Source organism: Stigmatopora nigra, chromosome 15 (assembly GCF_051989575.1).
Source record: "Stigmatopora nigra isolate UIUO_SnigA chromosome 15, RoL_Snig_1.1, whole genome shotgun sequence".
Taxonomy (NCBI): domain Eukaryota; kingdom Metazoa; phylum Chordata; class Actinopteri; order Syngnathiformes; family Syngnathidae; genus Stigmatopora; species Stigmatopora nigra.
Genome location: NC_135522.1, coordinates 8,597,473 through 8,621,115, shown reverse-complemented (window position 1 = coordinate 8,621,115; position 23,643 = coordinate 8,597,473). Strand labels below are relative to the sequence as shown.

The 23,643-nt window shown below is 35.6% G+C and overlaps 1 protein-coding gene across 1 annotated transcript; it reads left to right on the top strand.

Moving 5' to 3' along the window:
• The first annotated feature begins 13 nt into the window (after nt 1–13).
• Nucleotides 14–23,519, top strand: mei1 (meiotic double-stranded break formation protein 1). The gene is made up of 32 exons (XM_077734720.1): nt 14–97; nt 814–974; nt 1,596–1,719; nt 2,070–2,120; nt 2,384–2,457; nt 2,823–2,928; nt 5,338–5,547; nt 6,002–6,180; nt 6,720–6,834; nt 6,938–7,057; nt 7,378–7,477; nt 8,457–8,591; nt 9,465–9,579; nt 9,934–10,025; nt 10,814–10,961; nt 11,080–11,191; nt 11,986–12,046; nt 12,485–12,582; nt 13,223–13,403; nt 13,982–14,132; nt 14,482–14,667; nt 15,037–15,159; nt 15,474–15,663; nt 16,037–16,150; nt 16,871–16,981; nt 17,859–18,037; nt 18,272–18,356; nt 18,819–19,003; nt 20,544–20,625; nt 21,070–21,176; nt 21,343–21,474; nt 23,239–23,519. The coding sequence occupies exons 2-32, from the start codon at nt 831–833 to the stop codon at nt 23,431–23,433; spliced, it is 4,005 nt and encodes a 1,334-aa protein (XP_077590846.1). The 5' UTR covers nt 14–97; nt 814–830; the 3' UTR covers nt 23,434–23,519.
• Nucleotides 23,520–23,643: the final 124 nt, after the last annotated feature.

Sequence of the window (23,643 nt, the reverse complement as noted above, 5' to 3'; positions counted from 1 at the left end):
CCTCCTCGCAAGTTGGGAGGTACCGTACATTATGTTGACACGATAACACGTTTAGATACTCATATAAATAGATTTGTTGGCGATAAAATATGTTCTTGTAAGTTATTATTTCTTTCTCATGCAGACTACTACTTGTGTTGTGACCACTTCCTCCACAATTACAGTGCACACCGAGATGATGCATATTCTAAGATCAAACTGATTGTACAGTAAGGTGTTTTCATCCTTTACCCCAGTAATCATTTTTTAAAATTCATTTAGGGATTTTTAAAAGACTAGAAGGAAAATCTAATACAGATATGACCATGTATGATGACAATATAGACTCAAGTCCACACAGTCAATTGTGGCAGGATCATTACGTTTGTACCACCTTCAGTACTAATTCTTGTATTATTTATTATTCATGTAAGTGTTGTGTTTTTGTACGTAGCGTGACGAATAGAGTCATTCTTTCTCGCTGATGAAGATAATATCTTGTGGGCATTTGTTTTACAGTACCAAACTAGCTAACATTAGCGTTATTAGGTGACATTGATCCTCCTAGTTTCAGAAAGTGAATTAAATTTAATATTCTGAACAATCAATTGTTTGGATGAAACAAGTGTTGTGGGGACAAAATCGGGTATAGAAAAAACATCTACATGTCTTTTTGTTTTAATGGCACTACAAAATGATTTGCTATCATTAGTTAAGGTCCATCGGCTTAATTGCAAACATTTTGTTCACCTGATGATTTTGCAAGTTTCACATTTATTCTCTTGCTAACGAGCCTTATTAATGTGTTGTTCTCTTTCTTTGTGTTTGATTTAGATTGTGACATTACGGAAATGGCAAGCGAGGATATTATATATGAGAAATTTCACTTCAGGCACGACCCAAGATGGAGTGGGCGCCTGGGGCCTGCAGAAGGAGGGGGATTGCATCTCTGTGTTGCTTGTGTGATTGAAATGCTTGAAAGTGATGATATTTCAGTAAGTAACAATTATTTTTGTTTCTCTAGTCATATCGTGTGTTTTTCTTTGTTTGTTTTTAACACAAGTGGCTTCCACATTTTGCTTACATGTCTATAGATATTTTGATTGGGATACATACACCAATGCAGAGGTGGCGAACACGTGGCTGTCGAGCCGCATGCGGCTTTCAGCCAAAATAAATTTGGCTCTTTGCTTCTTATCATACTTTGTATAAACCGTGTCTCTTAGCTTCGTTTCATGTTCCTCTTGTTTTCATTCTCTTAAAACGCACTGAAATTCATAAGGGCCATTTAAAAACAAATAATATATTCATTGATTTCTGGGTAGCGATATCCTAGTTTGGGTCACGGGGGGTGCTTCTGACATAAGGTGTGGCTCTCACAGTTTAAAATGTTGTCTTTGTGTTTAACTTGTTCGCCACCCCTGCACCAGTGCTTTTCAAATATTGACTCAAGAAACATATTTTTTGATGAACTACAATAAAGTGTCATTGCATTCATTCGCTCCTGTGGATAGAACAGAAAATAATTGAAAAGCAATTGGTATAAACTAAGACCACTGGCAGTCATTTTATGATAATTGACTTTTCCATTTATTGTCCTCCTCTGTTTGTCGCAGTTAGTTAGGAAGTCTTACGCTTTGTCTGCTGTCGGTGGATTTCTGAAGTGTTCTCCTGGAGTTTTGAGACAGATGCTCCAAATTGATCACCAAGTCTCAATGCATTTTATAAATTCTTTGCTGGGTAAGAAGTTACATTGCACTAATAGGGAGACCAAAAAAAGACAATCAATCTCCTTCCATTGCATGATTTATATACTATACCTCCCATAATCGAGTTTTAATTACACAAACACATTGAACAACTTTAAAGTAAATGTTATTAATTTAAATGAAAAACTATCACTATCACTAACCCCTTACACTGACCTTCTCTTATATACAATTACAATGTCCCCCACAAAACAAAACACAACAAAGGCTATTGAGGAAATCAGTTAAGAGACAAGGATATTGAACACACATCATGTCCACCACTGTAAACGTCATACAGTTCACCTTTGCTATCTCTTTTATCTTTTTAAATTGAGTCAGGCATGCTTCACACTCTCCTGGACCCAGCCACTCTAGAAAAAGTGGATCAAGGTAATAAGAAAGCATGCACAACATTTTTTGATAACCGATTTTCATAAAATATTGCTCTTATAACTTGGAAAATGTAAAGATTTGGAAAACTCAGCTGATGCAGACACAAAGTAGTTACTATGTAGGAGTATTGGTAAAAAAAAAAAGAGGAAACAAATAAGCAATTTCAAAATCAACCCTAAAGTCATTGTTAGGTGAGATGTATATTAATTATCCACATGTCTCGGGATACTAAAAGAAATCTGCCTCTATTTTCCAATCAGTTCTGGTTCTGTTACTTTTGGAGCTGAGGAGTGAGATGCCACTACTTTATGTTTTGGATCACATCAACAAACAGGTAAGAAAGTCATTTAGAGAGTTATATAAAATATAAATTCTGTGTACATATGTATGCCCAGTACTGTAAAACATGTAGCGTCACTTTTGCAAACAACAATACAGCCTCCCACAGTTGTTTTGTAAGCACAACATTTGGATGTCTCCCTTGCTGCTGTTGTATAACCATTGGGGGAGGCAATAGTGGTAAAAACAGCAAGAATGACACTGCAGGTGGAAAATATTAGAATCGATGACCGAAAGATAACACACTGATATAGATTTAAGTACTATATGCCAGAATAGAGTATATTGTTCTCTTTCTGTTTAACAAATATTATTGGTTGAGTTATGATTTAATTTTTTTTTTTTTTTTTACTGCTGTAGATGATTGATCAGCTCAATGTGAAGGGATTTTTGCCAACGTTCAACTTCTTAGGGAGTTTGGTGGAAGCAGTTCCCTGTGTGGCTCTTACTCTGGTGACACATTATGGTGAGGTCCTTACATATATATCAAAAAGATAGGATGCTCTTATGTTAAACAGATTCACTCACATTATGATAGTTCACTCTCTCTTAATACTAAATAAACAAACAGAAATAAAATACAATAAAACTTTACAATAATGATCATTACTCAAAGTGTATTACTTAAGTGTAACCCTTCATCACAAGTGTATTAAAGTCTTTTACAGGCTAAATGAAAAAAAACTTTGTGATCTGAACCCCTAAAAGGCACATGCAAAAAACATAAAACCCCTTCAAGGGTTGAATAAAATTATTTTTACTCCTTTTCAAGGAAGCACACTAAAACTTTGAATTATGCATTTGAAAAGATATTCCTCTGTGCATAAACTATCGTTTGAGTCTGATACATCCTTCCCTTTTTATTTATGACTTATTGACTGCAACAGACTGCAGCCCTTTTAAAGATAGAATTTACTATATGCTGCTATACTCTGATACAGTAAATCTGTCTGCTTTTCAGATTTATATTTCTTATATCGTAACATTTTCTCTGTCCTCATTCAATTTTGTCTCTCTGCTGCCCTTTTTGATTACGCTCCAACTCCTCTGAGATAAACTTGCTGTCACCCTCAGACCTCTATCTCCATAACCAAACTCATGTCTGCTGCGTTCTTACAAAATTCGTGTTCATTTCAACTAGTAACCGCAGATACACCATAGAAAATGAATAAAACCAAACAAACTTTGAAGACACATTTAAAAAAAATCAGGTGGCTTAAACATATACCCTGATACAGTAAATCGGTCTGTCTACACACACATCTATATATATACGTGTGTGTGTATGTATATATATATATATATATATATATATATATATATATATATATATATATATATATATATATATATATATATATATATATATATATATATATATATATATATATATATATATATATATATATATATATATATATATATATATATATATATATATATATATATATATATATATATATATATATATATATATATATATATATATATATATATATATATATATATATATATATATATATATATATATATATATATATATATATGTAAACAGACAGATTTACTGTATCAGGGTATATGTTCAAGCCACCTGATTTTTTTTTTTTTAGAGCATATAGTAAATTCTATCTATTCAAGTTGTAGTGAAGGCGCCTGGTGCTGATCTAAGATGCAGGCTACCCTTATTGACTATATGCTGTATGTCTGTCTGTAGCCTGTCACTCAATATGTCTCTGTGGGGCTGTTATGATTAGCAACAACAGCCCTACACTGACAACACAGAGTCGATGTCACACAATCGCCTTTTCTATGTGTATTTTAATCTTGCAGATCTAGACAAAATTTTACACCTTTTTACCAGGTCACACTTTAAATCATCACGAGTGTGCTCACATTGCTTAAGAACTGGGGAACAAAGTGTGTGTATGTATGTATGTATGTATGTATGTATGTATGTATGTATGTATGTATGTATGTATGTATGTGTATATATGTATATGAAACCTGTCAAGATCCCACTAATTTTGCTTTGTCTTATTCACATTCCATCTATTTTCCATCTACCATTTCTCTCATCAACCTCCTCCCTCTACTTCTCCCTTTTTTTGCTGTTCCTGAATCTCATCTTGGTCGCCTCATATTCCATGGTTTAATCAAACATGTCTGGAAGCCTAGCTTGGCTTGATCTACTTCATGGAATACGCAGCACAGTTTTAGATAGCGTTGTGATCACAATTTTGTTCGTCTAATAAGCAGGCTTTAAGATGATTGGGGAAGAGATTCAGAGACGGGAGTTCACATATGTTAATTGGTATTGAGTTCCAGCTATGTGCGGTACGGACAGAGAAGTTGCTTTGACTGAATGCACTCTTTTTGAAGGGAACTAGACAGTCACCTGTAGAGCCAGTCCTTTATCTGTTGGAATTTTTTTTGTCTGACACAATTGCTTTGCCATTCTGAGTGTCACATTCTCTCATCACATGAAGAAGAGTCATGAGGGTGTCATTAATGCTCTGATTCGAGAAACCTCTATCCCCGGATGTATGTTGAATTGCCACTCTTCTTTGTAGCTGAAACACCCCACTCCTCTTAATGGCAACATTTGGCATGTTTTGGTCACACAGTCTTGTTAAACTGGAAATTAACAGCTACACTTTGCTACCAATAGTTTTCTTTTCTGCCCACACAGAATAAACACTCACACACAAACAAAAATACCCTTTTTTAATTATTGTGTTTTTTTTATTCAGTTGAAATGGCATATTTCAGTAGTGATACAGTATTAATCCACAGTTTCACCAACACAGTTTACTTGGTTATTTAATTGTGAACATTTTAGAACCTAACTTGTTTTTCTTCCATCTTTGCCGTATAGTGCCTTTGCTTGATCGCCTCTGCTCAGTTTTGCTGTATCCGGATGAAGTGGTGAAGGCTTCAGTTGTCTATGTGTGGCTCAAATTGCTGGGAGCCAATGGTGGCTCAGCAGCCCAGTCCCTACCAATCACCATTCGAGATAGAGTTTGTGTCCTGTTGGTACAGACCTTTTCCAATGCCAGTTGCCCACAACTCATTAACAATTGTATTGGTGAGTATCACAAACCCTTACAAGGATACGTGGTATAGAAAATGAATGAATGACAGTTTGTTTGCTTCACACCAACCAATAGCGGCAATCGTTGGTCCCATGGCTAGTCATTTGGAGTATAATTAAAGTTCCTGTAAATTCAATCTAAAAATTAATACATTTTTGGATGGAGCAAAAGTACAGACGGTTAACAACCCTGACAAATTTGAATAAAAAAGAAAATAATGATTTCATATAAAAAAAGGGGGAGAGAATGGGCTTACTCTTGTCAGTGTTAGGATTTTGTAGGATTTTCCTTGCCAAGTGCCAAGCTACAGTTGCTAAGGTAAATATGGTTTCCGCATTAAAAAGTTTAAAAAAAAACTTATTGTAAAACTAAGAATAATTCAATGTGCTGTGTGACGTCTCATTGACATCATTATTTGTTCTGATCATGGCTCTCCCAATGTTTTAGCTCTTCTGTGGCTTCTAGTGCAGTGGGGAGAGGCAGTGTCAGTTCTTATGAGCGATTCTACTGATCAGCCCATGTGCAACCAGGATCAGAACATCCACATTTCCATCAGTCAGAACGCAAGCCAGAGCCAAGAGGAACAGACCCCAGATCACTGCCATCTCCCACTCATCCTGAAAAAGGTCTCTGTTCAAACATCCGGCCTGTATGACCCAAACATGCATTTGGAGACTGAGAAAGTCTAATCCTGGATTAATCTGTCTTTGCAAAGGGAAACAAGGGTTTCTGCTCTGGGTAAATATTTTTACTCGATGTCTGGGAAATCAATGTGCAAATGATGGAGTTAGTTTATCTTTTGTTGAGTCACATGGCAAAAAACAGCTCATGAGACTTTAATTGATGACTTTGTGCATTTATATAATAGACCTAATACATAGATATACTCACTGGTGAGAAAATATTGGCATGCCTTCTCATCGAATGAGCCAAAAACACAACATAATATGTTAACTAGAGGAAATCCCACGTAATGCACGCTCATTTTCTTTTACCACGCAAACCCTTCCTTCAAAACATATATGTACACCGCAGTCGCACAGAAAAAACTTTGGAAAGACAATCTCAGGTTGTCAATGCTGCTGGATGCATAAATACCCATTTTCAGAACTTTATCTCGTAATGTGGTTGGGGAGTTCTAACAATGGCAATTCCTTCTTTCCAGTTACTGTTGAGTGGAGATGATACATTGCAGGTGACCAGCGCAAAATGTATTGCATCAATTCTCGTTCATTCTCCCATTCAATACAGTACTCCTTTCATCAAAGCTAGCATACCAGGTAACACGCACATATATAGATTAAAAATAAAGTTGCTCCAAGACCTAAAGTGCCAGTACCTCACTCCTCTTTCTCTCTTTTTTCCTTCTTTGCTTGCTTACAGAGTTTCTCTTTGACCGGCTGTCTAATACAAGTAGTGAGGTGCTGTTGTGGTCTGTCTACAGCTGCTTGGTGTTACTGATTGAAGAGCCTCTATTCACATCCCAGTGTCACTCAGTTTATGGTGAGGAAGCTTTGTATCAGCATTCATTTTCCTTTTCCTTTGAACTTTATTCAAACATCCGACCATACACACTTAGTAAGAAAAAATATTTGGATGCCCGTGACTACATTTTTCAATTAAACTGAAATATGCAAGCTTTGCGCTGACATAAAAATCTCATTGTGCTGTGTTTCATTGCGAAGCGCATTTATACCACTTGTGGAAGTAGAGCCTTTTGTCTTATAGATCAGTAGAAGCTGTACCTGGTCCTTGGGCCATATTATGTAAATGTTTTTTCAGGAAAGTTGTGATGTAACATGGGTGCATTTTCTTTGGTGCAGGTATTGAATCCCTGGTGCGCAGTCTGAAACAGGCGGAGAATCTAACCAACGTGGATGTGCTGAAGCAAGGGCTTTTGCTGCTCACTAAGATACTGGAAAGGTGGGGTTGCTCAGTAGCAAAAATCGTTTTGAAATGATATGAAAATACTCATTGCCTTATAGTAAATGTTACAACGTGCCAGATTTTTTGTTTGTAAATGAACTATCTGCTGTCTCACAATTGCTTATATATCATCAGCATCTTTGGAAGGTTGTCACAGTTCAACTAGATGTCTCCCTGCTCTCAAGTTACAGATAAGTTAGAAAAAGTGTTCTCAAAGCTGTGGCACTGTAAAATGTAACAAGTACTCTTACAGTATTATACAAACAAAACTACATTAAAGTAATAAGACAGCAGTCACATTAAAATGAAGAGTATCACAGTAAACCACTGTGTGTGCTGTTGAAGATCAGTTTAAGATAAGGCTAAGTTAAGACTTGGCATAGAGGAGTTGTAAACGTTTTATTCTGTGTGGGTGTGCACATGCATGAAGAGTTGAAAGGTAGGCTACTATTGTGGCATCAGCAAGATATAGTTTTGTTGCTGCATAATGTAGTCCTTTCAAACATCAATATTTGGAATGTCAATAGTATGTGTTTTCCCTCTTTGTGCCTTTTTTTCCTGGTAAATAGGTGAATTTGTTGATATGAAAAAACAACAAGCAAGTTCACATGATTTATATAGTTTCTGAGAGCAGTATGTCCTGTTTTAATGGCCAGTTTAGTATGATTAATAATATTTTCATTTGATATGTAATAATATCAGTTGATTTACAGTTAAGCGTGTAGATGTTTTGTGTAACCTATTCATAGCCATCTATTTACATTACAATAAAATATGAAAAGCGCATGGATTACTTTATTTTTTAAAGAGAAATCCATCATCTTTGGTTGTGAACTGCTAAAGCATTTACCAAAAAAACACAGAAATAAAGAATAAAAGATTTTAATACTGTAAAAATATATATATCATAATTTTTTTTTGTGTAATCTTCAATCAAATATAATAGATCATCGTGTGTGTGTGTGTGTTTGCACAGGGAGTCCACAAACGTGCGCTTATTCCTTAGTCCTCCAGCATTTGTAGCAGTTTCTCAAGCTGTGATTCTCGGACTTTCTTCTTCCTGCCTACGAGTTGCTACACAAGCTTCTAGTGCTGCTGCCGGCCTCTTCAGGTACAACATTCATGATAGGAAGATGCATTTTAAATTTCAAGGGCACTTTTCTTTTAAAAAAGGGAAAGCTATATATAATCGCGATGACCTTGAGGACTGATGACAAAGAAACCAATCATTCAATGTGAAAAAGTGCATTTATACAGTAGTCAACTCTTCTCAGCACATGTTTACGAGACAGTGTACAATCTCACTAAGGGCCATATTCTTCTGTGTGTATGCAAGGCAGAATAGTGCACAACTGCATCTTTTTGCTGCTAACCACATTTCTCCTAGCCATTCAAATTCAAGTCAGGTTTATCTGTACAGCCCTTAATCAAAAAGGAGTCTCAAAGAGACTCATAAGCTTATAGTTGAGAAAACACAACAACATCCCCTGATCTAAACCCTAAATCTGTTATTTACGCATTCTCGTGCCAAGTACACAATCTGAGTAAAGCAACCATAAAATGTAGGTGTACCTCATAAAATCTCATCTTGTGCATATATTCTTCTTTTTGTTTATGATTACAAAAATACTAAATTCTTTAATGGTTACACACTAATTCCCTGTTTAATGCACATTGCAAGTATCTGGACTAATCTGACATTTTGCTTCCATGAATAAAACATTTAGCATTGCAGTGTGAATATAGCATCAGAATTAATATTCACTTTTTTTTCATTTTCACAATATTACCGATAACTACTTTTAGTTATATATAGTTTCAGTGTGTTTTTCAGTGGGCATGTCAGAGTATGGTCAGAAAAATGTGAGGTGTTTCAAAAAATTATACTGAATTGAAGAATACTAGAGTTATTAAGAGAAACTAAGTTATTACATAATGTCTTATTTTATGTTTGATGTAAATTGTTGTTGATTAAATTCTCCAGATTGAACCACCAGGCCAGACCAGTCCAATACCAGGATTTACAAGGACTAGTTCAGGCCATCACAAAAAGATTCTCTGAGCTTCCAATACCCACATCTAATAGCCACCAAAGCAGAGTGAGTTCATTTTCAAATCTATTAAGAATACATACAGTATATATAAAAACAACCAATAATAAAATGTTTGCATATATATCTGAGGTCTTGATTAAAGTTACAGGCTAAGTTGTCATACAAAGCATGTACATTTTAATAAGAAACCTAACTAGAAATCCACCAAACCCAATTATAGTAAAGTTGGGAATTTGTGTGAAGTATGAATGAATATAAATTCTCTTCATTTATTTTAGAAATCTTTTCCAATCTAAGGATATATTAATTTTGTATACACTATAATGGACTGTATAAATGGCTGGTAACTGATTCAGCCATTTTATAACTATTTTTCATCACTCTTTTCTATATCCATAGGTTGGTCTGGAAAAATCAGAGCGCAATAGCCTGTTCTCTTTGTCAGAAGGATTTCTGCTCCAGTCATTGCTCTGTTTTCAAGCTGCTTGCAGGTCAACTTCAAAAGTTACATCTTTGCATAGTTGAATTAATTGCTCATTTTGTGTGTTTTTTATTTTATTTTCTAAGGACATGTTTTTGTTTTGTTTACATTGCTTTAGGTATATTTTAGCAGACATTCCAAGCTAAGTACACAGAATAACATCATGAACTTAATCATATGAGGTTTAACCTATATAGTATTCCTTTTTTGGGGATATACAGTTTTGTGCAGAACCTTTTCTAATATTTTTTTTTTAAATTGTAACTGTTTTCGCTCTAACACCTCCAATTTGAGATCCAGGCTTAAAAAAAGTAATAGGATTGGCTATTTAGAAACAAGCCATACTACCACTACTCATTGGTTGCATTGACCATCATGTCCAATCAATCTTGACTGACCCCATTCAATTGAATTGGACCATTATCACCGTCAATGGCATTGAAACATGCTCACTCAATGCCAATTGAAATGGTGTCTGTGTCAGTGGCAATAAATGACTTAAAAGTATGAAGTAAAAGTTTTATTTATTATTATATTAAATGTAATTAGCTATTTTTCAATAATTGTAATAGTTTAAAATATTTTTGGGGCATTATTTGTTTGAAAGCAATACATGTGGCCTAGTAAATCATCTTCAGGGACAGAATTTAACGGTATCTGTAGTTTTTAAAAGCTAAAGTATTTGAATCAGAAAGTGTAAATCAGTCATTAAAAATCAAATGAGGTGATGTATAAAGGCAAAATCATACAAATTCTACAAATGTGGCATTGACATGTTGTCATTCATTTACATTCAAGATTGGCTGTGGAGTGTGCATCAGATCCTCTTCTGAAGGAGAACACATTCACAGCTCCATCGAAGAACAGCAATGGCCCTGACTCATTGGCTTCTCTGTGCCAATGCATCCTGCAGTCTTGTGATTCCGTCTTGATACCCACCATTGTTGTGAGTGTTGGCCACAAACACACTTGGAGAATTGCAAACATCTATGTTATCATTCAAATGTCAAGTTTCTTTTAAAAATTTGTAAAATTTTCATTTGGATGTGTGTATGTGTTTCCAGAGGATGTGTGAATGTGCACCAAATCCTCAAATATTACAGCTTTTCTACTCAATCTTGTCCTCCCAATTCACCCTCCTTCCATCTGTCATGACGGCCTTTGCAAATAAGATGGGTACGAAGAACTTTACCGGTATTTTCTTTCAATGTGCATGTTACATTATAGTTTTTAGGGTAGCTATCAAGACCAATGACAAATGTGTTTTTAATTTTTTTTCGGCAACATTGCTGTTCAAACATTTATTGCCAATGAACTCATCCTGACCATCATAATCTAATAACTAAAATATAGGATCAGGACATTCATGGTATTAACTGAAAGGCTGTTATAGGTGGTTGGCGACTTGAGGCTTTGGAAACGTATATATTGGAATAAGAGCTTGATCAAATATGAATAAAATAGTATCTCTACAGCTCAGCCTTTGAATATTTTGAAAGTTGGGCCTTAAATGTGCAATTATTGGTCAGACTTTGACCTTGTAGAGTTATCTAATTTGATTTTTTTTCCTGGCAACGATTCAGACTTAATGCAAAGACACTTTTTTTTGCAATTTAGTGCATCAAATCTGTAGTATGTGGTTTGGTATGAATTAGACGAAATGTTTTGAAACGCTCGTTTTGAAGGACCATTGGAAGTGGACATTTGTGATTTAGAATTGGTAAATTATGTGATGCTTATCTTTCATTCAATTAGTTTAATTAGTATTATATCTGCATAAAAATTAAATGGGTTGTCTGGTAGGCCATCCCCTTTCAAAATAGTGGCGAACAAATCATGTCATCTCTTGACAATTCAAAAGTCGCAACCACAGCGTTATAGTAATTTACTTTGTAAAATACTGCTTGCATATCTGTCATCCTTCTTTTTATGTTTTTTTTTCATTTTCATTGTCCTTTTCTTCCCCACAGCATCATCTGGTTTCTATAAACTGGCATTGGAACACAAAGGAATGTTTTGTGTGGGAAACAGGTACACAGTAACAGGAAAACCGTAACGTACAAAACAGTACTGCTGCCAAAAGATCTATTTATCTGTGTGCCAATTTCTTGATTTGTAAATGTTCTAATCAATGTTTCCCCCAGAAAGTCAGAACTTATCAGTTCTCTCGATTAGAAAACAAACATTTTTATACAAACCGACACAGTTTTCTTCTCTTCAGTGTTTTTGTGGTGTCATAGTCAAATCAAGAGAAAGCAAAATTTAACTCTAATGAATGCACCTTAGCTAACTACATATTAACAGAAGAAATAACTGCACATCTCATTATTTCTTTGTTTTCAAAATGCTCTATGTGCCCTGTTTAATTCAGATGTTCTGTATTTATAAATGTAAGTCCCCTGCACTTTCTTGATTTCCATATTTTAATATTTATTTTCATTCATTTTTTTTTTTTTTTTTTTTTTACAGAAATACAACTTTAAATGCAGCGTGCTGTGATTTTCTACATAAACTCAGTATGTGTCTGCTCTTCCAGTCATCCTCTACTCCTGGCATCAACCAGCAGGGTACAATCACACAACTGCACCACACTGAGCGCATGTCCACCTAGTTGTTTCCTGATGATCTGTAGTTTCTGACTCTTCGATTCTAAGATGATGTTTTCTTAAAATAATAGTGTGGGTTTTATACTTTATCATCAACCATTCTCATTTTTTATTATGTTATTATGTTGTAATCCTACGCCGACCCGATGGACGAGTGGTTTGCACATTGGCTTCACAATTTTGGGATAAAGGAATTGATCCTTCCTCTGGGGAGTTTGCATCTATTTCCTTGCATGGGTTTTCTCTGGGTACTCCGGCTTACTGCCATATCCCAAAAACATGCAGGGTAAAAACATGTCATAAAACTTCCATAATATGTACAACTGCTCCCTATACTCAGTATTTATTCTCCAATCTGAACTGCCATTTCTCCTTTGTATTTTTTTTCTTGAATTTAGATACATGTTTTTTTTATCTCTTAAAAAACATTTTTTGTCGACATTTTAAGCATTTCTAAATGTCTCTTGACTTTTTCTGCTTTTTCGCTTCATTAAAAATCTAGTTAAGAACCTCACATCAGAATTCAAGAAAAAAAATTTTGGGTTAATATATTTCTTGCATGATTGAAATTCTTTTGCATTTCTTTGGTTTCCACTCACAGATGCAGAAGAAATAGAAAAACTCCTGCAGTACAATCTTTCCTCTCTTTGCTGTCGACTCTCAGATTGGCCGACTTTGCTCTGTGAATCTCCAGGGCTCCAACTGTGTGATTATAAAGGCCAAAGAGCCACTAAATATTGTCTGATAATAATACTACACCTCGCCTTCCAGCAAGGAGACAGGTACATACACACTGATTAGGCACCATGTTTTGTGCATTCACAAAGAGTATCCAGGTGCAATCCAAGAGTCTTTATCTAGTATATTGACGTAGGTTTAACATTTTTCGAGTGTAAGGGTTCAGAAAAAAAATCTCAGTATTTTACAGTAATACCTCGTTTATCGCTTAATAGGTTCCAAGACCTGCTGACATAAGTGAATTAAGGACATGAGTTAAGGACAGTGATTTTATGGTGACTGTTTAATATTATTTGGACTTTTAAAACCCTCTCTGTGCTATTATTTAACTTCTGAAGGTAGACACTGCTTGCTAGTGGCCAGTGAAATACTCTGGAATTTGGAGCTTAACTTTCTTCCCCCATTTCATGTTTGTATTATTTTCCGACACTATAAACTTTTATTTGTTTGATTTATAAATCTTATATTTGGCGGATCTAAGCCGCGGTGCAGTGAATCCGCGATAGTCGAGCCACAAAGTAGTGAGGTATTACTGTATAATGTTATATTTAGGAACTGTGGGTATAAGTGTCCCATGTGTCTTATGTGTGATATATGTTTCATGTGTGTATGTGTGAAGCAGGCTCCTTCCAGACCAAACAGTGTTTTCCAGTGTTGTATGGTTCTTGCGGTCAGTGCAAGAGGAAGGTAGCTGCAACCTCCCTACTTTCGTCCTGCGAGCGTGTGTTTACCTCCTAGCCCTAACACAGGATCAGAGCACCACACTTGAACGGGTAATGCGGTTTACATGACAAACCAATTAAATGTCATGATCACCAATACATCAGGTCTTAGGTGCTACTAAATGCTAATAAACAAGTGGTTTGTAGAATTTAGATTAACTATATTAAATATATTAAACAATAAATAGTTTTATTTGTCAAACATTACTTTGATAAATTTATTTGACTTTTTTTTTTACCCTCAACAGTCACTGCCTGGGCAGGTTATAGATATGTTCACATCTCAGTTCTTAAAAAGCTTATCTGGGTTTTTTTGTCTGAATGAAAGCTACGTGTCTCATATGGCACCACAAGCCCCCACTAATTCAATTTGTCACCTTTTCTCTCCAACGTACTTAAGGCTACTTTGGACTGCATCTACAAGGCATTTTCTTCTTGTCAAAGTTTTTCATCGCTCTACATTCACCATCCAGCCCTCCTTCACTTCATTTGTGGCAATCTTCTGCTAAAAGAAAAATTTGGGGCCCTCGTATTGGAACTTTGGTTGAACAAACAAGCGCAGTCCATAGATGCGGAGGCGACAATGGTACAAAATCACTGATGTATTTCATACATACATATATACATATACATATATATATATATATATATATATATATATATATATATATATATATATATATATATATATATATATATATATATATATATATATATATATATATATATATATATATATATATATATATATATATATATATATATATATATATATATATATATATATATATATATATATATATATATATATATATATATATATATATATATATATATATATATATATATATATATATATATATATATATATATATATATATATATATATATATATATATATATATATATAAACAAATATTAGCATTATTAATTATTACTTTATTTCTTCAAATAGACAGACACACATGTTGATGAGGAAAGGTGTGCCGGCGAAGGGCCAGAACAGGAGCACAGCACAGACATTGTGGAGCTCTTGTCTCTGTTAAAGAAGTACCCGTCTGTCATCCTGATCTTCCTGGTGAGAATAAAGATATATTGGGACCTCAGAAGTATTGTTAAAAATAGGAGTTTAACATAACACAGAAGTAGGATTGGTGACTTTTTGAAATAGCATAACATACATAACATACGTTTTGCATCTCAGTAAACATTGTTGTCGTGGAGTGTGATTTTGTATCACTTGCAATAATACCTTTTTTTAATAGTTGAAAATTAAAATCCTTTTCTGTTTAGTTTTATTTCAACCTGTTGCACCATGTTTAATTGGGCAAACAAATGGTGGATGAGATTCAAAGCTCTGTTTCTCTCTGCCTGATTTGTTTCACCATAAAGGACATAGTTTGCAACAGGGAGGCCTCACTTGCAGAGCGAGCATTGTCAGTTCTCACGACTCTCTTAGATGGTCAAAATGACTTTGAGGAAGACCTGTGTACCAATCTGAAACCTGCACTGCTCCAGGCACTGCAGAAAATCAGTGTTGAAAGGATGGCTTATGAATATGGACAGAAACATGGTGAAAAAGGTAGGCAACAGAATCACATCTTGGTTTTTGTGTGCATATATGGATGACAGTCATTAATGACTAGATTGTACGGATCAGATTCAACATAATTTACACACAAAATCTATTCATTCAATTTTATTTAATGTCATGCACATATATTGAATTCTCCTTATGGGCAATGAACACACATTTCTTTGTACCCAAAAATGATAGCTTGTAGAAACTTGCGCCTCATTTAATCACCTAACACTAAAAGGTTACTGTAGATTAAGGTGGTGTATAATGGTCGATAAAAATTGTAATTGTTACTTTCATACAGTATTTTCAGTTGTCTTATTGTCTAAGAAAACCTGCATAAAAAGATTACTTTATTTAATTACTGCTCTTCCAGTTAATTCGCTCCCTCTAGTGCTGAGGCTACTTTGTGTAACCCAAGCTGCCAGCAAACCACCATCCACACCCTCCAGCAACATGGACGAAGTGCACTTCAAACTGATATACCATGGTGAGGCTAAAACAACTCTCCGGGTAAATCACACTATAATAAGATTAACAAACAAATGACAAACCCCTATCACTAATGTCCTCATGTGTCTAACACAAATGCATGTGTGCTTTACTGACCAAGAGAGTCAGCAATGGGCATTTTCCCTCAAACATTGGTAAGCAATTAACATGCAAGCTACATGTGATGAATGAATTTGAGCCACCACCAAAACATGGAGAACAATTTATCTAGAGCCCATGACAGATCGACCTCAAAATATATCTAATTCATCTGTGGTCTCTGCTATTGACTGATGTTTATGACATGTCCCTAAATTCACCTGGAATTCCGCCATGAGGTAAAGATTACGATCATTAAGGGTCTTGATTAGAAATGAGGACAGTTTCTAAATCTCTAGGAAAATGCGACTTGATTTTAAAATCGCATATTCCCTTGATGACTAATTGTAATGTCTTGGCTTTAAATCTTGTATTTATTGCCAGAGCCATTTTCTCTCAGATTTTCCAGCTTGCCATTTTTAAATTAACTTTATTAACAATTCTACTTGGCGGCGGCATCACACCATTCTTTACGTAATAGCCACGTTCACAGTGATTGGAGATAAAAAAGAGATGACCCGATTTATATTGTATCTTGTATTTCTGGGTGTGTGTGTGTGTGTGTGTGTGTGTGTGTGTGTGTGTGTGTGTGTGTGTGTGTGTGTGTGTGTACTGTAAGTGAGTAATATTGCAGGCCAACTGAATCAGTCTAATACAAAGAGCCTGGTTCCTGCCATGAGTTACCTGTACTGCTATCTGAGTCGCTGTTCATCTCACTGCACTGACAGAGGTTTGACTTTCTCTTTTTCCAACGTGTTTGTGCATTTTCTAAGACTTTTAAATTTCTCTTAGTCGTCTTCCTCCACTCGACTTTCTTTTGACAGAATCGATTCATCATACTGAAATAATACTTTCAAGTATTGCGCAAAAAACAAAAATACCATTTGAAACTGGTTTATCATGCACCAATTAAAGGGAATCATTTTAAAGTACATTATAAATAATCAATATATTGTAAAGTCAGACTGTAAGGACAAAAGCACATATGTTCCTTTTGTTAGTGCCTCATGAGGAACAAGTTATCTCATAACCACTAATTTGAGAAGACTTTTCGGTTGTGTCTGGGGAATTTTGATCATCATCTGAGGTCACTGATGTTGCTAGTAGTTTGGCTCTTTGTTATACACTAAAACAAATTCACACTGGTGCAAAAAAAAAAAAAGTTTTCCACAGACTATTTCCTCAAAGCTGTAAAATTGCCTTGAGGATTTAGCCTTGCTTAGCTGAACATTTACAATTCAATGTTTTTTCTGGAAACCTTGCTAGTTTAATTGATTATGTAGCGTAACTGAAGACTTTGGTTTCTGAATAATATATACAGTATATATAAAATGTCTAATCCCCAGCAGGAAAAAAAACTAATGTAGAATTACAGAGCCAAAGATTTAACCAGAATTGAAACATCCACATTATAAATGTTTGGTATACACTAAATGAAAATAAACGAATGTTAGAGTGACTTATTGTGTATTGGTTTCAACAACTAAGTGTGGCTCAGTGTTTTTGGGTGATTAGGTCTTATACACACAAGCCTGTGTTTGATCTGAAACCACACATTTAGAGTACTGTACATGCTGACACGTGATGTGGCACTTTCTCCTCCCCAGCTGTCCCCATGCTACTCTCCAACTGCGAACTGATGAACCAGCTCCAGACAATCCTCTCCTCATCCTCATCCTCCGCGCCATTCGTCTTCTCTTCAGATGCTCTTTCTTCTGCCCTGCTGTGCTGCAGTCATCTTCTCCTGTCCTCCCTCATTACTTTGCAACATGAGCACTCAATCCAGGTACATGTGGAAGCTTTACAGATCTCATTATAAGGCTACAAATACACACAGACAGGAACAGCAAGACAAAAACATCACACACATGAGATAAGGAAGACTGCTGTCTCTTATATTCATCTTCTTATGTTCAATTCCTATTTTTTGCAATTAGCATTCAGTCCAAATCTAGTGACAACTCTGATTAAGTCTTTTTTCTACTGTTCCCTTTCCCCTGTATCCTTCCATTCTTTTAAGGTCCACAAAAGCCTTACTTGGAGCCTGGAAAGTGCTTTGCAGCGAATAGTTATCCAGAAAAGGAATACAGACACTCTCTTGCTGGGTAACAAGCTGAATATTGTCATTCCCCCTAACGAAATGTCAGAGCACAAATGAGCCCATTTTCAAGACCACATGCAGTCATGCCATTATTAGAATTATTGTATTGTGCTGTATCGTTAATCCAAAATCTTAATTCAATTTTCTTTATGTATTGTATGATACAAATCTCTAATTTTCGCAGTTTTTGGACCTTCAAATTTAAGCCCTTCCCTGTAGTGTGTGTATCAATGTATTTTAATTTCAAATCAATCTGTAAAGGCACAGAGAATCGGTAAAACAAATTTAAAGGCTGTGTATTGGGCTTTTTTTCCGTTCTGGTCTTTATATATGCTCCCAATGTTTGTAGTAACATACATTCTGTGATAAGAGCACACCTGACTTTAAACTGCAGGTGTCTATATTTATATATAATGCTGTACATGAGGTTTTTTTTTTAATCTAACCCTATGTTTCTCTTTTTCAGTCAGCTACTTGCGGTTGCTGCAAGCCTTACTCAATGTTGATTTGACCTCTGCATTGGTGTGTGTTACCACTGGGCCTGGCTTGGTTGGTCAAACACCGCTGGAAGTTGAAGATGGTGCATTATACCCTCTCGGCTCCAAAGGGGCTCAGTGCCTTTTAATTGCTCTCAGTGGACTAGTTTTACAGGTTGTGTGACCTTGGTGGGAGATTGGGTATTCAGTATAATTCTTCCACAGCCTGTATATTTTACTGTTTATATTTTAGTGCAACACAGCTTGTAAATCTTTCTCTCTTCGTAAATCTCTTCCTCACTGTACTGCATTAAGCCAGCCGCGAGTTACAAAAATGCTTCTTTTTTCATTTGTTACTAGTTCTTGCCAAAATTTAGACAATTTCTTCACTCCCTACGGTATATTTCAGCCTCGTTACAGCGGTAATAAATAGCTATTTGGAAAAGAAAAGTAACTTGCTCATAAACCGAGCATCTGTACTCATAGACACAAAGCGGGATATTTAAAGTGCCGTGAACAAACAACAACATGTAATAGGGAATGAAAGATAGGCTGCATGAGAAGTATATTTGATCTCTGCATTAGTATGTGTTACCACTGGCCCTGGCTTGGTTGGTCAAACACACTGGAAATGTGAAATGACATCATGGCAAGGCAGCAAAAAAATAAGACTTTTTTTATACTATCTATAAAGGAAGATCACATGAAACCATTAAGGCTTAACTTCCAAGCATTACACAGTAATCAGGCTCATTAACCGCTTGAATTTATTGAATGAAAGCATGCTGAACATTACCAATACCCTTATTGGATTTTGACAATTTCATAGATAATACCATTTACAGTCGTGGAAAGAGAATGTTTTCCTCTAAATTATCCACATTTCTTTATTACCAAAGTTCCTAATAGTTGGATAAAAGTGATTAATTGAATGTGGACACAGATTTGGTCTTCAGGTTACCAACTCAAAACACAATTCTTACTGTTTCTACATACTTTATGTGCTTCTGTCATTTCAAGGGCAATCAGTTCACCACTTACATGCCACCAAAGGGGGCCCAGCTTTGATTATAGGCGTATGGACTCTGCAGTGATCAGGCCTAAAACAGCACAAACCACTTTACTGTCAAATGCACTGTATTGTAAAGTTACATTTAGTCAGTGGTGCAAGATATGCAACCTAAAAACTAGTATATTACCAATCAGTGGCAGACCTTATTTCCTAAACCAGTGAGTCACCCTTTAAAAAAAATCATTGCATACATATTCATTCTTTCTTTGAATGCCTGAGGTAGCTGGAAGGCAAAAATACAATACTTCTCTTCATGTTCACCTTCTCATCCTTCATTTGTGATGTATTTTAACTCTACCATCGACAACCTTTTCACTCTTATCCCCATCTATTTTTGCTACCAAATTTTTTCTTGTTGTCTCTACATGAAGATTAGTGTAGAAGTGGACTGACTTTAATATATCTACCTGGCCCACTTGAATATTTTAGGAAAGAACTGCCTCATCAGAAAAGACATTTATTATTAAGTCCTCATCTCAGTTCTCTTGCTGCTTTTCTGTTTCCATTTTCATTTCTGTTTGTATCTGGGCCAATATTAAGTATACAATATGCATTTTATTTGTCAAGCCTTGAGATATGCTTTTTAAGATTTACATTTTGTCACATTGCATTCTAATAGTATGTCATTCTTTTATCCGTTTAGAAAAATGAGCTCCTGTTACGAGCCTCAGTCAACTGTCTAAGTTCCGCACTGGGATTCCTCCAGAGGAAGTATCCTCAGACAGGTAACATTTCTTTTTGTTTATTAACTTTCAGTAAATATTACTGATATCCCAATCTTAGTCGATGCCAGAATGTTGGATTCTATTACTGCAGTTAGAGACCCACCCCAAGTAACCAAATTTTTCCGCCATAGTGAAAGAGTACAGTCTTAATCTATGGTTAGCAGTCTTCATTCATTTAGGCTAGCCCTATTTGGAAATCAACTGTGTCATGTTTTTACGTTTCAAATTCTTCTGCTTATTTTAAGGTTCTCTGTGATTTCAACATTAATAATTTCTATCAGAGAAACTGCAAAGATTTGAATGCATAGAAGTCATAGAGTCCCTCCTGATTCTCTTAGCATTGCAAAATTGTTTGATTTTCATTCATTCCTTAAAGTTTGTGTATCAAAACATATACACATTTTCTTTGTTTAATTTTCAGAGTTATCTTATGTGTGTTCTTAGCCAATTACGAGGTTTCTCAGCCATGGAGTCGATTCCTCCTCTATTCCCTGCATTGCTCAGGAGAGAGCTTCCTTCTGCACCCAGCCATTCTCAGGGTTATCACACTTGTAAGCCGGTACACTCACCCCACACCTTCAAATAACAAATCATTTATGGAGGATTTTCTTTCCTCAAGTATCATCCATGATAAAGAAACCCAATATGTACACTCTAAATCAAATCTGTAGATAAAAGTCAATTTCTTTTGCCATGTCTATTTTGTGTCCTGTGAAGTTCATGCGGCATGGCAGTCAGGTGGTACTGTGGGAGAAGGACTTACTCCAAGTGATGGATGCAGCAGAGAAGAATGGTGTTAAGAAACTCAGTCAGGAAGCTGCACAAGCCCTCAGGGTACTACTTACACAGGTACCCATATCCGTGTGATGAACAAGAATTAGGCACGAATTTGCTAATGCCTAAGGACAATCCATAAATCTCAGAATATTGTTAGATGAGACAAAATTTGAACTTTGTGTCGTCATAGTAACTATATTTGCCATTGTAAAAATGAATCATAGCAAAAAAAGGATACTGCTTTAACTGGGAACCGTGAAAGTGTCTGTATTATATTCTGGAGTGGATTTGTTGTATTCTTTCACTCAGCAATTGCTGCTACACGCATTGTACAACTGTGTTGGCCATTTCAATTATCTTTGAAAGCTTTTTTTGCTGTCTTTAGGTGAAAGCACTGTTGTATTCTGTTAATTCCCAAACCAGTGCAGCGAGGTAAAGTTCTTTTTATTTTGCTCATGGGCACGACAACTCCTAAAGAAAGAAATCCGACATTTGCGATTCAACCCCCAGATCTCTGCATAATTTTGTTATCTTAGTTCTTTTTCATTGATATTAATGATTAAACAATGAGAAAAAAATGTTAAATAATTGATGAAATCTCTTCTTTAACTCTAATGATAGTCAAAAAGCAAAAGAAGGGTTAGTAATTAGTTGGTTTAGCTGCAGAGGAAATATTCCTTACATTATTAAGGTCTCAAATTTATGTTCTTGTCAAAAATGCATGTCGAGTTAATATTAATTATGCCATTAGTTGCTTACAAGGGCATTTTCAGTACATAACAATGGAGAGCAGCTGGATCGGAATTTGGTTTTACTTTCACGTGTCACAAGAGAAATGCTTTTAACTCAGAATAAGATGAGTGACAGAATTATGGCCTGAAAATCATGAACTACGGAAACACAAGTGCCTGCTTGCTTGTTTACATGACATGGTTCTCACAATGGGACATGCATTGGTGTGAAGCACACTTGATTTGAGTCTTGCTCTGTCATCGCCTCTACCCCCACTCGATCACACACACACAGAATTGTAATTCATCTCCTTGTATGCTGTAGTAGTGAAACCTCATTTTGTGGGGAAGCTATCTACACCTGCCAGTAAACTGGCATATAAACAACTTTTTCCTGCTTGCTCTTAGGTTTATGAACATACTGTAAGTAACTGTCTGTTTTTCACTTGGATAATATAGACTATAATACAAATGAATGCCAGCTTTTTTTTTTGAAAGTTTCTTATCCAGAAAAGTAAAAGATGGATTGATTTCCATTTCTTACTGTCAATGGTTCTGAATACCATCAAATAATTGCAACTTCACCAAAATTTGTGGGACAGTGCATTTTGAGCAAAGAAAAAAGTTCACATTTTATAAGTAGGGGAAAAATGGCCTTAAAATCATTTTAAAAATGCATTAATTTTCCCTCCCACTTAACCTCACGATAGTCGCGGTGGTGCGAGAGCCTATCCTAGCCTACCCTAAATTGGTCACTAGCCAATTGCATGGCAGAATGAACTGTACTGTCCAGGCACACATTTCAAAGTAGCTGACTGCCTGACGAGTGTGGCACGTGAAAGCAGCCAATGAATCACATGTGTTGCATGATCCAATGGTTCATTCCTATTCAATCCATGTTTTCCCCTATTTAAAAAATGCCTTTAGCTTCTCTAATCTCCCTTTGCACATTTGTCATGTTGGGCTGAACGGTTTTACATCCTGTCCCAGGCTATTTTTTGATAACGTGTAACGTAATGTTTGTTCTTTAGCACTGATCTTTTTGTTTGAATTTTGTTCAATTAAATTTTCTGTCTTTGTTCTTCTTCTTTTTTTTTTACTTCAGATGCAGAGTTGTGTCTTTGAGCCTCCCCCCAGTGAGGATGACACACAGAGAGTTAAGAGGCTGATGGAGTCCCTGGACGCGCTGCCACCTTTTGACAGCTGCAGTTTACCCTGTGACATCTTGTATCCTGAACTTCAAGTGAAAGTCTCTTGCATCCAATCTAAAGCTAAGCAAAACACATTCATGCACAAATGAGGGATTTTTGTTTTATTTTAGGTTACAAAAGCATACCTACTCCCTCCTTTATGGAAAATTTTCATAAGCAAAACAAAAAACAAGATCCCATCTATGAAAGGGACACAGCAGTTCTTTATTATTCCTTAACTGATTTTTCCTATTTCAGACATATTGGGAGTGTGTCCATTTGTCTGTCCGACTTTTCCATGAATAGTGAAAGATTTCTTT